The following is a 14,041-nucleotide window of genomic DNA, read 5'->3' on the forward strand; positions in this document are numbered from 1 at the left end:
ACGATCGAAATCATCTTATAAAAGGTTTGTTTATTTCCACACACACATTCCTTCAGTGACGAGGAAAGGTTTGTTTAAAGCTTTTAACCCCCTAATTCCTTATTTTGATAGGACTCCAGACTCCTAATTATGCCAGGACTCGATATCGATGGTATAAAACGTTGCTGCCCCCATCCTGCAAATTCAGACAACATAACACTCTAAGGCTGTCAACTTCCGCACACACTCGCTACTCACTCACATTCAACATCATGATTCTGTTAGCACTATTCGCGGTGATTTTCTTCGAGATGGTTTTCATACTCTCCATCTTGCTCGAGACCCCCTTGAGGAAGACGGCGACGCTGCGGTCTTTGGTCTGCTGCGGTTAAGTTCCTAGCCAATACAATCTTCTACACAATGATCCAGAAGCGCACGACGGACAATTTCATCCTCGAAGCCACTCTCATTGCGTTTGCCCTATTTCTTGCTCTTGTGATCGACCAACTGCATCGTCGTCTCAGTTCTCTTGATAGATGTATCGTTTGCAGTTCGAAAAGGTTCAAAGAGTTGGAAGAAGTGGTTGCTAGTTTAAATCTGAGGCTAAGGCACATGAGAAATCAGATTATAAGCGCAGAGAAAATTAAGAACCAGCCTCCTCAACCTTTATGTGACCAAAAGGTTGAAGGCATCGAGCCAAATAATAAGAAATAAGTTGTTTACTGAAAGTTTGAACAAAATTAATGTTGCAGTCTACATTGAAAGACCGATCATGTCCATTTAGGCAGCTAGAAGAACTATTGACGCAATTAACTGTACAAGTTTTGAGGGTTTTTTTTTCGATTGATGGATAAACAGGTGGATAGTGAAATTGACTTCTTTTTTTCCAAAACTTAATAAATGCACTTTTTTCTCGATGCATGGCATGATTTTATGTTGATTTATGTTTGCATAATTATTTTAATTTTTATTAACTCGAGCTAAACTTAAAGTCCGAGCTCATTCAAAAAAAAGAGCCGAGTCGAACCAACCATTTATGAGTTCGAGTTCAATCCACAATGAACCGAGCTGAGCTTAACATCCCTAGTTTCTCACCAAACGTCTAAAAGACTAAAACTGATAACTTGATTCGCTACAAGAGAAAACTTAGCAAAGCCGCCATCTCACCAACGATCTGTCGCGTTTGATGCGTGGTTCGAACTTGGAATCTGCACTCCATCAAATAAGGGACAGCCCTTTTGCTTGCTGTGTTTGGCTTGCAACACCATTTGGAATCCCTTTCCCCGGAGCTTCTCAAATGGAAGTCTCCTCCTCCAGGCCGTCTCAAAATGAATATCGGCGGAGCTTGGAGTAAGGAGAATGCTGTTGGAGGGGTGGTATCATTATCCGGGATTCTACCGGAAAGTTTGTTGCTGCAAAGGCGCTGAAGCTCTGGCTTTCAAAGAAGATCTTTTGCTGGCTTCGACAAGGGACTTTCACAAATAGTTCAGTTGAGAGTGACTCACTTCAGATCATCTCAGGCTTCGCAGCGCTAAAGGGCACCTCTGTCAACGTCTATCCTATCGGGCACATTGTGGAGGATTTCAAGGCATTGCTGTCTCTGTGATCACTGAAGCTTCTATTGCAACGCGTCCGTCGCCAAGCAAACGGAGCAGCGCATCGTCTAGCCCGGTTTTCCCTAAACACTCTCTTATCTGATGCTCTTTTAGAAGACAGCTTAACTTGTAATGTTATATCTTGGTCCCCTCGTGTACTGTTCTTCTAGGTAATGAAATGCTCTCTTTACTAAAATAAAAAACAAATTGATCCCCACCAGTCACCATCGATCAATCAAAAAATGAAAAAATTTCACTCTCAACCGTCTCTCTGACTCTTAGATAGACTTATATGAAATAAGCACAACAAGGTAACGGCCCCTCAATCACACCTCGCCAGTATCTTAATTACATGCAACATAATTGATTTGAAACAATACCATCTTGTAATCTCTATTTCATAAAAACTTACATGCACGAAACATGCCCATCATCAAAATGGTGCTTCGATCCAATAACAATATCATATTGATAACTTATTTCAAGTAGATTACTCTCTTATTTAATACATCATGTTCCCCTATCGCCTCGCCATGAAATCATAAATGCCTCGCACACTCAGTCAAATTAGTTTGGGTAAATTATACAAAACTACCTCAATTATAGGTCGAACTACAATCTCATACCTCATGTTTAAAACATGACAATGTCATACCTCAACTTATGATTTTGTTGCAATGTCATGCCTTCGTTAACTTTTCTGTTAATTTTTCTATTAAATGCTGACGTGACATGAGGGGGACCCACTATTTTGCTAATTAGAATAAAAAATTAATTAATTAATAATAAATTATTTGTTATTTATTTAACAATTAAAAAATATTTAAAACAAATAAACCTTTCTCTACCTTTTTTTTTTTTTTTTTCCCCCCAGAAACCGTGCTTTCTCCTCAGCTCCCCTTCGTCCTCCTCCACCCCCTTCTTCCTCCTCCGTCCCCTTCATCCTCCTCTTTAAACACAGGTTTCTGATCTTTTCTAGCCCGCTTCAACTGACCCAGAGAACGGCCATCTTTTCCCTCAAACTCTCCCTTTCTCTCCCAATGCTCACCATCTTTTCTTCTCTGTGTTCACAAAGACGCCGAGTTCCAGAGAAAGGCCATCACTAGACCACCACCATAACCGTTTCACTCTCTCTTATTTTCTCCCTCAACGCTCAACTCCCCAGTTTCTCTAACCTCTCATCTTCTTTGTACAACAACATAGATGGACTAAACCCTAAACTACCTCGTAGTTTTCAGATGAAAATCCATCAATTCCTGGTCAAATTGGACGAGATTTGGACCACAGATCACTTCCCCTTCATCTTGAGGTTCGAATTCGAGCATGGGAGACTTGAATTTGCCTCGATTTTGCGAGAAACCAAAAGCCCAATTTTGGGCTGACAACCTTAGGCCGTTCTCAGGCCATTATCCGGCCACGACTTGGTGTACAAAGGGTATATTTCTACTCTTTGATCTGTGATCTTCGTTTTGAGATAAATTTCCTGTGTTTTGGTAGAGATTTTAGGATGAACGGAGCAGAAATGCCGGTGCCTCTTTTTTGGGGCGCGTTAGGAGAGAAGGGAGAGTTTGAAGGAGAGAGATTGGGATGAGGGGGCCCAAAAATTATTTGTTTATAATGAATATTAATTGTTAAATAAATAAAAAATAATTAATTATTAATTAATTAATTTTTTATTCTAATTAGTAAAATAATGGGCCAAGCTCATGACACGTCAGTATTTAACAGAAAAATTAACAGAAAAGTTAACGGAGGTATGACATTGTAATGAAATCATAAGTTGAGGTATAACATTGTCATATTTTAAACATGAAATATGAGATTGTAGTTCGATTATAATTGAGGTACTTTTATGTAATTTACCCAATAAATTTTTAAATCTGTTGTTATTTATCATGTAGCGCGGTCGGGATGACCAGGGCGGTTTCTCTGCAGAATTAAAATATATAAATCTCCGCAGGCCCGCAGCTGAAAAACCAAAACAATTTGCCAACACCACCACCAGTAGTCAGTCCACTGCATCAGTATACACCCCAAACCATCATCCATGGCCTCGATTTTCGTTCCACAACCTCCGCTCCTCCATCGCTCCAAGCCTTCGGCTTCTACTCCGGGCGATCGGACGCCGTGCTTGCCGCTGGTAACCCGTCCCGGTCAGAGGCTCTTCCTGGTATCCGTCGCCACTTTGGGGGTTCGGAGGTCCTTCAATGTCGCATCCTCCGCCACCTTCGTGCCTAATTCCGTACCGGTATCTTCTTCGTTCCCGTTATGCAATTCGAATTTTCATCTGATTAATTTGATCAGAATTTGTAATATATTAGGGTGATTGATTCCTTTGTAGTTATGAACAGGAGGATGAAATTTTTGGAAATGTGATTGCTGTCAAGCTTGCGCACTTGTTCATCTAATTAATTTGATCAGAATTTGTTTACTGCATTGGTATGTCTGATTAGAACTGGATAATTTATGATCGAATTGCCGCTCTTTTGCTTGATATTGTTGTGCAGGAGAAAAATGGAGTTCTTACTGTTGGCGATTTTATGACGAGAAGAGAGGATTTGCACGTGGTGAAGCCTACAACGACTGTCGACGAAGGTATTTGTTGTATTTGCATGAGGTGACGCTTCGTCGCGTGTAATACTTGTTTTTATAGGTTTTTCGTTTCTTGTGATGGATCTGTGCCTACAGCTATAGAGCTTCTTGTCGAAAACAGAATCACTGGTTTTCCGGTGATCGACGATGACTGGACACTGGTAGGTGCTCACTTATATATCATTGAGTTTCTTTGTCACATTTATAAATGATTGTCTAATTAAACTAACTTCAAGTTTCCATGTATTTATTTAAATTCCAGAACCAGACTTACCAATGATTGCCAATTTATGACGTTTGAAATTCATGTGGCCAAATCTTGTCTTACTTAAAACAAGCGTTACCCCAAATGATCTGATGTGAGCTTAGTGTAGTTACATTGTGCAACTGATGTATAATGGTACTCTGTTGACGCAGGTTGGTCTTGTCTCAGATTATGACTTGTTAGCACTGGACACTATTTCAGGTAACTAAATATGTTCGTTGATCTTCATTTTTGTTTCTTTATGGAATTAAGCTGTATAATTCATTTTTTTTCTTAAAGATTTCACGGCCTTCTTTTCTCTCAATTTCACATTCATTTGATTAATTACCGTACTTGATAGTGCTAGGCTACCCCTTGAAAAAGGGTAATCTGAATCTTGTGAACTAAGTTTGTTTGACAAATTTATTTGCTTAGCAGAGAAGTATTGTTTTGGCTGGTACGCATTGTAAGTATAGATTAGCTTTTTGAGGAAATTGAAGTATACGTTATTTATTTGTTTTTCAACTTTGAAGCTAATTAAAATATGATGAGATTTTCTTCCATAAAAGGGAGCAAAGGCGGAGATGATGATGTTGAGGGGGATGAGTGGTATAAAGATACTGAGTGTAGAATAGAAAACGAAAATTCATGTGACGAGTCCCAACAAGTATGCGATTAGGATCCATGTAATCAAACTCAAAAGGAGGTTGGGATTATTGTTAAGTTTAATATACGGAAATGTAAATGCGAATCATGTTGTACTGGCTTTGGCAAGTAAAGAATTAATTTTAACTTTTGTTGAGGAAAAAAGTGGTTTTAAAGGGGGTGAATCAATATTGTGTGAATAAAAAATGGAATCTTGGGCATGAATCTTATATTAGTACAAATCTCTTGGAAGAGGGTCAAAATGTTAAATTTACCTGTATAATTTGTATATCAAATTTACTCGAGATGCAAAGGTTCGTTTAATTTCTTTTACAACCTATTTGGAACTTCATCAGAATAAGGAATTCTCTGCTTCAGTTCAGCTTCATCTGAGTTCTATATTAAGCATTACTATCTGGAACCGCCTTTGCCATTAGAATTCAATTTATTTGGTAGGGAAAGATTTGGATGTTCATACAGATACCAGTCCAACCAAATTAGATTTGATTTGTCAAGGATTCAATTTAATTTTCTCTCACACTTTCTCTCATTCCAAAGGTGGCCCTGCATTCCCTCTTGTTTCTGCACTTTTATCTTCATTCTCCACAGAGCTCTCTAGGTTCTTCAATAATCTATTGGTTTTCATTTTTCTCATTGAAATCGAATGAATTTTGCTTGCATTATTGCGTCTACTTGATGTCAAAGACGTAAGAATATATGGCTATTGAACAAAATTATTTGTTTTTGCTTAATATCTGTTGGTGTTTGGAAATTTAAATTAAAAGTTCCAGTCTGTGATACTGTTGCGTGCTACAACAGCTCTAGTGGGCAACTGTTATGTAGTTCAAGAGGTGTAATATTGGGACCATATTCATTTGTTTCCTCTGTTTTAAACAATAGTGAAATCAACTTAATTATTCAATTTAGTTTCAAACAGATAACATGAAGTGAAAATCAATTATACTCAAGTTTATTTGATTGACCTCAATTCAGTTTTAGATAGAATTGCTCACAAATGATGTGTTAGGTTGTGGATTAACTTCTTCTATGTCCAATGATCGGGTTGGTCATCTCTTACATAGTTGATAATACAAATCATTCGAATATTTCACCTGATAGGTAGCGGAAGAACTGACAACAGCATGTTTCCAGAAGTTGACAGCACTTGGAAAGTATGTGAGATTTTATTTATCTTTTACCTTTCTCGATATTTGTCTTATAATTTTATATGAATTTTAGTAGAATTAACATATGATCTCGGTAATGGGAATGAATTTGAGAGGAGGGGTTTAATAGTTTCTCAAACTTGTATATCCCCATAGTGGCAATTGATATATCAAAAGGCATGGTGCTTTTTGCTCTAGAATTTCAAATTGGCGCATTGCGAAGCATCTTTGAAGTCTAACCAGTAGTTTTCCTTTTTCTGCAACAATAATTTGTCTTATAAAAATGCTTATATAACTGCATTGTGGTTGCAGACTTTTAACGAGGTACAGAAATTGCTCAGTAAAACCAATGGTCAGGTGGTGGGTGATGTGATGACACCAGCCCCAGTTGTTGTTAGTGAAACCACTAATCTTGAGGGTGTTGCTAGGTATGCTTTTCCTGCTCTACTTTTTCCCATTATCGGTCTCTACCCGGAAACAATTAACTTCTGTTATATGATGGCAGAATGTTGCTCGAGACAAAATATCGCAGACTTCCAGTTGTAAATGAAAGCGGCAAGCTGGTAAGAGATGCATTCTTTTTCTCCGTCTTCGTAATGATCTTTCAACAGTATCTCTGATATGCCATTGTTTGTTATCTGAAGATTGGAATTATTACAAGAGGAAACATCATAAGAGCTGCCCTTCAAATGAAACATGCTAGTGAATCGAAAACATAGCACGCAGACACATTCGGATCAATATCATTTCCAGATGTTTATGGTGGAATCACAGAAGACGTCGGAGGAATTGGTCTGCTTTTTAGGTTCAATTTCGACAAAGGATTTGTATAAATCAGCAATGAAATTGTAATAATAATAAATAACACGAGATCAGAAAGAAAATAACGATGCGTACGTTTTAGTATAGGAGGAATGTGTTGAAGTTGTTAAGATTTCCTAGCCGTTAGGATTAGGTTTCTTAGTTTGTATGATTGTTTTCAGTTGTTGTTAATAATCCCTATTCTTTAGGGACAAGTTGTTTAGTTTGCTTCTTATTTTAGTCGTGTTTCACGTTATTAGGTGTAACATCCCATATCGCCCAGGGAAGTGGATCAGGTAAGCCTTATATGTATATTTCCATCTTTACCTAGCACGAGGTATTTTGGGAGCTCATTGGCTTCAGGTTCCATTGGAACTTCGAAGTTAAGTGAGTTTGCACAAGAGTAATTCCATGATGGGTGACCCACTGGGAAGTTCTCGTTTGAGTTCCTAGAAACAAAATCGTGAGGGCATGGTCGGGTCCTAAAGCGGACAATATTGTGCTATGGTGGAGTCAAGCTTGGGATGTGGTGGGGCTCAGGTTGGGATGTGACAATATGGTATCAGAGCCAATCCATGGCCGGTGGTGTGTCGACAAGGACATCGGGTCCCTAAAGGGGGTAGATTGTAACATCCCACATCGCCCAAAGGAGTGGATCATGTAAGCCTTATATGTATATTCTCATCTCTACCTAGCACAAGGCTTTTTGGGATCTCACTGGCTTCGGGTTCCATCAGAACTCCGAAGTTAAGCGAGTTCGCGCGAGAGTAATCCCATGATGGGTGACCTATTGGGAAGTTCTCGTGTGAGTTCTCATAAACAAAACCGTGAGGGCGTGGTCGGGGCCCAAAGTGGATAATATCGTGCTACGGTGAAGTTGAGTCTGGGATGTGGTGGAGGCCCGGGTCGGGATGTGACATTAGGTTTGTTAAAACGTGGGCCGCTTATTTCTTGCTTTCAGTTTTCTTATAAGGCTATTTAACGCCATTGTTGCTCTTTCAATTGAATAATAGATATTCTCCCAGGTATTGAGTGCACAAACAAACATTTATTTACAAGTTTTCTTGAGTGTTCATCCTCGGGTTCCAACATCTGGTATCAGAGCCCCATCACAGGGCCTGATCGAAGCTAGTTTCATCGTTTGACAACAACGCCATGGCCACTGAAAGTAGCTTTGTGCAACATGCAATTCCGAGGTTTGATGGACACTATGACCACTGGAGTATGCTCATGGAGATTTCTTGTGCTTCAAAGAATATTGGAGCTTGGTGGAGACTGGGATTCCTGCAGTAGCAGACGAGGAGGATCTCGCTGATGCACAGAAGAAGACCATTGATGATCATGGGCTGAAAGATTTGAAGGCTAATAACTATTTGTTCCAGGCTATTGTTCGATCAATTCTGGAGATGATACTAAAGAAAGATATTGTGAAGGACATTTGGGACTCCTTAGACCAACTCCAATGATGGGCTAAAAGCCAAATTATCCCCCAAAATTTCCCCCCAAACCCACTCCAACCCAAGGGAAAATTTTGTGCTAAATGCTAAATGCTAAACCAATGCCAAATTCCCCCCAAAATTTAGCCCAGAAATCGGAGTGGACTCTACCCAATACTTATCGGAATTTAAATTTTTTTAGATTAAAATGTTCATAAAATTAATTTACGATAGTCTGCATATTTATTTTTTTTTTAAATTTAATTTAACAAAAAAAATAACCTAATTTCATTCTTTAATAATCTCGGGCTAAAATTTTAGGCTAGAATGGTTGGAACAGAAAAGCTGTTTCTGTGCTAAAAGTTAAATTTTCCGGGCTAAAAAATTTGGCCTTTAGCCCAACCATTGGAGATGGTCTTAGGGTGTGTTTGTTGCACCGGACTATCTTGGACTGTATTAGCTTCAGGGACTAAGCTGGATTGACTTAGAATAGACTAAGCTGGACTAACTTAGTAAAATGTTTGGTGCAGTGTCGGACTAAAAAACAGGATAATTAATAAACTATAATATTATATTAATTAATGCATATATAGTAATATTTTATATTATTTAATGTTTATATAATAATATTTTATGTTTTTCATGCATATTTATTCCCCTTTTACTTTACTCCAAAGAGACTACCCTCTAGAACTATCTTTTCTTTTCTTCTCCCTCTGGCTCCGCCCCATTTCTTCTTTCCTCCATACTTTTCCTGCAAAACGCAAGTGTAAAGTTCATTGCAAATCCTTCAAAACAAGCTCATCCTCTTCATTCTCTTGCCGCTATTAAGCATTTCCACCTTCCTCATCTTTTTTTTTCCCAAAATTTTTTCAGATCTCTCTCCTTCCTCTGATACATGCGTTGGCTTTTCCACCTACAAAGTCATCTCATAAATTTCTGGCAATGGGTGGATTTTGAATTTCAGGTTGGATTTTTTTGTTGTTATTTTTTTCGCCTTTTTTTTTTTTTTTTTTGTGGTTGGATTTTGAGGTTTGGGCAGTAGCTGGAACTTTGTTTCAAATTTGAGTGGTGATTAAAGGGTTTTGCAAAGGTACGCTTGCAGACGATGCAACAGGCAAATAGAGCATGTTTGAGGACGGGATTAGCAATCCCATACATATTGGGGGTCCTCACTAAGACTACCTAGTGAAAGACTTAGTCGATGCGAGTCCGACCTGGTCTCATTCATGTTAATCCTTGTTCGCATCAAACACCGGCTAGCAATCCCAGTTAAGCCAGTCCAATCCAAGGAAGTTTAGTGAGGGCAAACAAACACCCCCTTAAGGTAGAAGTACCAAGGTACAACACGAGTCAAGCATGCACAACTACAAGCTTTTTGAAAGAGTTTGAAGTGCTGCATGTGAAGGAAAGAGAATCAGTGAATGAGTACTTCGCACGGACTCTCACCATAGCTAACAAGATGAGGATTCATGGGGAAAAGATGGGATATGTGGTGGTCATCGAAAATATTATGAGATCAATGACTCTTAAATATAACTATGTGGTGTGCTCTATTGAAGAGTTTAATGATCTCGACATCTTGTCCATCGATGAACTCCAAAGTAGCTTGTTAATGCACGAGCAGAGAATAAGCAGGCACACGGTGGATAAACAAGTTCTGAAGGTGACTCATGAAATCCAGCCAGGTGGGAGAGGTGGACACAACGGTTTCAAAGAAGAGGACAAGAGATGGGTAGGAATAGACCTGACAAGTCTACCCTTGAATGTTACAATTGTCATGAACTTGGGAATTTCCAGTGGGAATGCCCTAAGAAAGGGAATGATTCAAAAGGTTTCTACGTAGAGACAAGTGAAGAAATGTTGTTGATGGCTTATATGGATATCGAGGAATTATGGTTCATGAATTCGGGATGCAACAACCATATGTGTGGCAAGAAGGTGATATTCACATACCTTGATGAAACCTTTAGGAAATCTGTGAAGTTAGGGAACAATTCAAGCTTGGCTGTGTTAGGGAAGGGAAATGTGCGTATAGAAGTCAATGGGATCATGCAGGTCATCACTGGGGTATTTTATTTGCCGGATTTAAAGAACAACTTACTTAGCATTAGGCAGCTGTAAGAGAAGGGTCTTGCCATTTTTATAAAAGGTGGCAAGTGCAAGATTTATCAGCCTGAGACATGACTGATCTAGGAAACATCAATGGCAATGAATAGAATGTTCATCTTGCTTGCTCGCACACAACCACAAGAACAGAAGTGTTTCAACACTGTTGCAGAAGATCAACCCTAATTGTGGCATTGTAGATATGGACATCTGAGTTGGAGCGGCCTAAAAATTCTTCAACAAAAGAATATGGTGAAGGGCTTACCAAAGTTTAAGGCTCACGCGAAGGTTTGTGAAAAGTGTTTGGTAGGGAAGCAGCAGAGAGATCCATTCTCGAAGAAGAGTACATAGAGGGCATCTTAGACTCTTGAACTTGTGCATGCTGACATATGTGGGCCCATTAATCGGATCTTCAACAGTAAGAAAATGTATCTCATTACCTTTATTGATGATTACACTAGAAAGATGTGGGTATATTTCTTGGTTGACAAACTAGAAGCTTTTAGTACTTTCAAAAGCTTCAAGGTTAGGGTTGAAAAAGAAATAGGTTCAAGCATAAGGAGTCTATGTACAGATCGTGGGGGTGAATTCACATCACTCGAGTTCACAAATTTTTGCAACATGCAATTCAAAGGTAGTTGATTGCTACCTATACTTCCCAACAGAATGGTGTCAAGGAGAGAAAAAATCGGACCATTATGAATATGGTTCAAAGCATGCCTTCAGAGAAAAAAAAATTCAAGAGCTTTAAAAAAAAAAATCAAGAGCTTTATGGCCAGAAGCAGTCAATTGGACCATCCATGTACTCAACAAAAGTCCAACACTAGTAGTGAGAAACATGACGCTAGAAGAAGCTTGGAGTGATTCCAAACCATCAGTAAAACACTTCAGGGTTTTTGGGTGTTTATCACATGTACATGTTCCTGACAGTAAGAGGATTAGACTTGATGACAAGAGTATGAAATGCATTTTACTAGGAGTCAGTGAAGAATCCAAGGCTTATCGACTATTTGATCCAGTTTCTAAGAAAATAATGACAAGCTGAGATGTGATTTTTGAAGAAGATAAAGCTTGGGATTGGAGCGACAATCATAGAGAAGCAATCATGGCTGATCTTGAATGGGAAAAAGATGAAGAAGAAGGTCCAGGAGATGATAACAATGTAAAGGAATCCAAGAATGATGAAGCAGTACTAGAAAGTGGGGAATCTGATCAAGATGACCAGCCAGAAAACACTACCATTGAAGGACGAGTCAGAAGATGACCCACTTAGATGAGAAACTATGTAAGCGGAAAAGGTTTCTCCAAGGAAGAAGACATGGCTCACTTAGCTTTGTTTGCTGATATTGATCTCATATCTTATGAGGAAGTTGTGAAAAGTGACAAGTGGAAGAAGGCTATGGATTCAAAAATTGTGGCCAGAGAAAGAAATAATATGTGGGAGTTGATAGAGATGCCATCAGGAGGAAAAGTGATTGGGGTAAAATGGATCTACAAAACAAAGCTTAACGAGAAAGGTGAAGTGGACAAATACAAGGCTTGCTTGTTGCAAAAGGGTATAATCAACAATATGGCGTGTATTATGCCGAAGTGTTTGCACTTGTAGCTCGTTTGGATATAGTTCATGTCATATTATCACTTGCAACTCAGAATAATTGGACAGTTTACCAATTGGAAGTCAAGTCGGCATTCCTCCATGAAGATTTAGATGAAGAAGTTTTTGTTGCATAACCTCCTGGCTATGAACAAAAAGGGTAGGAGCACAAGGTATATAAGCTTTAAAATGCTTTATATGGTCTTAAACAAGCTCCTCAGGCTTGGTATAACTGCATTGAGACTTATTTCATGAATGAAGGTTTCTAGAAGTGCCCACATAAACACACCTTGTTTGTCAAAAGAATGAATGGAGGTAAAATGTAAGTTGTTTGCCTTTATGTTGATGATCTCATATTTACTGGGAATGAAGAGTCTATGTTTAAAGAGTTCAAGCATTCTATGATGATTGAGTTTGATATGACTGATCTTTGAAGAATGACCTATTTTCTTGGCTTAGAAGTGTTGCAAAGGCCAGAAGGTATCTATGTTAGCCAAAACAAATATGCTCAAGAAGTGTTGGAGAGGTTTAACATGGACCAGTGTAATGCAATTCATAATCCTATTGTTCCTGGCTTCAAAATGATGAAAGATGAAGGAGGCATAAAAATTGATAGCACTCTGTACAAACAAATTGTGGGAAGTCTCATGTACTTGACTGCCACACGACCTGATATTATGTATGTTATCAGTTTAATTAGCAGGTTTATGGAACGACCTACTGAGCTGTATCTTAAAGCAGCGAAGAGAGTGTTGAGGTACTTGAAGGGCACAGTGAGTTTTGGGTTGTTCTATAAGAAAAGAGGAAATGAAGAACTCATTGGGTACACAGACAGTGATTATGCTCGAAATCAGGATGATAGGAAGAGTACTTCAATGTATGTTTTTATGTCGAGTTCAGGGGCAATCTCATGGTCTTCGAAGAAACAACATGTGGTTACTTTATCTACCGCTGAAGCATCGTTTATAGCTGCAGTATCGAGTGCGTGTCAAGCAGTTTGGTTAAGAAGGATTTTACAGCAACTCAGTCATGAACAGTGCAAATCCACAAGGGTTTATTGCGATAATAGTTCTACTATTAAGCTTTCAAAGAATCCAGTGATGCATGGTCACAGCAAACACACAGATGTTCATTTCCATTTTCTTGGAGAGCTCACCAAGAATGAAGTTGTGGAATTGGTTAAATGTTCTATGCAAGAGCAGGTAGCGAATATCATGACCAAACCATTGAAGCTGGATGTGTTTCTGAAACTGCGGGGGTTAATGTGTGTTTGCTTACTCATGGATGTAAACTGATTGCTGATAACGTTCAGTTTAAGGGAGGATGTTGAAGTTGTTAAGATTTCCTAGTTGTTAGGGTTAGGTTTCCTAGTTTGTAGGATTGTTTTTAGTAGTTGTTAATAATCCCTATTCTTTAGGGACAAGTTGTTTAGTTTGCTTCTTATTTTAGTCGTGTACCATGTTATTAGGTTTGTTAAAATGTGGGTTGCTTATTTCTAGCTTTTAGTTTTCTTGCAAGGTTATTTAACGCCATTGTTGCTCTTTCAATAGAATAACAGATATTCTCCCAGCTATTGAGTGCACATACAAACATTTATTTACAAGTTTTAGGTTCCAACAGAATGCCTACGTCATTTCACTCACGTGCAAGTGGGTAATTTCCAATGTAGATGCATGTGGCCCCACAGTCCACATGTATACCAGTTAGAAATACACTTCACGCACGTGAGTGCAACTGACCTTGGCGAAAACTTAGTCCAATGGCTATCGTGTCTCCTTGCGAATTTACCTCGTCCGTGCGAGTGTGGTTTGCCATCTTATCCATAACCGGTGTTTGTTGAGCTGAATCGGCCATCGGATTGATTCATGATGTACCGGTTG

General features: G+C 38.8%; 2 protein-coding genes across 2 annotated transcripts; both read left to right on the top strand.

Moving 5' to 3' along the window:
- The first annotated feature begins 3,482 nt into the window (after window positions 1–3,482).
- On the top strand, window positions 3,483–7,237 carry LOC137748599 (CBS domain-containing protein CBSX1, chloroplastic-like). Its single transcript, XM_068488768.1, has 8 exons — window positions 3,483–3,822; window positions 4,082–4,169; window positions 4,263–4,327; window positions 4,584–4,632; window positions 6,175–6,227; window positions 6,534–6,649; window positions 6,727–6,784; window positions 6,866–7,237. The coding sequence occupies exons 1-8, from the start codon at window positions 3,622–3,624 to the stop codon at window positions 6,938–6,940; spliced, it is 705 nt and encodes a 234-aa protein (XP_068344869.1). The 5' UTR covers window positions 3,483–3,621; the 3' UTR covers window positions 6,941–7,237.
- Window positions 7,238–9,941: 2,704 nt separating this feature from the next.
- Window positions 9,942–10,582, top strand: LOC137747850 (uncharacterized). Its single transcript, XM_068487990.1, has 2 exons — window positions 9,942–10,193; window positions 10,259–10,582. Exons 1-2 carry the CDS (start codon window positions 9,942–9,944, stop codon window positions 10,580–10,582), a joined length of 576 nt encoding a protein of 191 aa, XP_068344091.1.
- The last annotated feature ends 3,459 nt before the right edge of the window (window positions 10,583–14,041 follow it).

This window comes from Pyrus communis, chromosome 10 (genome assembly GCF_963583255.1).
Source record: "Pyrus communis chromosome 10, drPyrComm1.1, whole genome shotgun sequence".
In the NCBI taxonomy this organism is placed as follows: Eukaryota; Viridiplantae; Streptophyta; class Magnoliopsida; order Rosales; family Rosaceae; genus Pyrus; species Pyrus communis.

Bases quoted from the DNA above. Each gene is read 5' to 3' on its own strand.
- LOC137748599 (XM_068488768.1), top strand. From the start codon at position 3,622: ATGGCCTCGATTTTCGTTCCACAACCTCCGCTCCTCCATCGCTCCAAG. The intron at 3,823-4,081 runs GTATCTTCTTCG...ATTGTTGTGCAG, and splicing joins TCGTGCCTAATTCCGTACCG to GAGAAAAATGGAGTTCTTAC. The intron at 6,650-6,726 runs GTATGCTTTTCC...ATATGATGGCAG, and splicing joins AATCTTGAGGGTGTTGCTAG to AATGTTGCTCGAGACAAAAT.
- LOC137747850 (XM_068487990.1), top strand. From the start codon at position 9,942: ATGGGATATGTGGTGGTCATCGAAAATATTATGAGATCAATGACTCTT. The intron at 10,194-10,258 runs GTAGGAATAGAC...GGGAATTTCCAG, and splicing joins AAGAAGAGGACAAGAGATGG to TGGGAATGCCCTAAGAAAGG.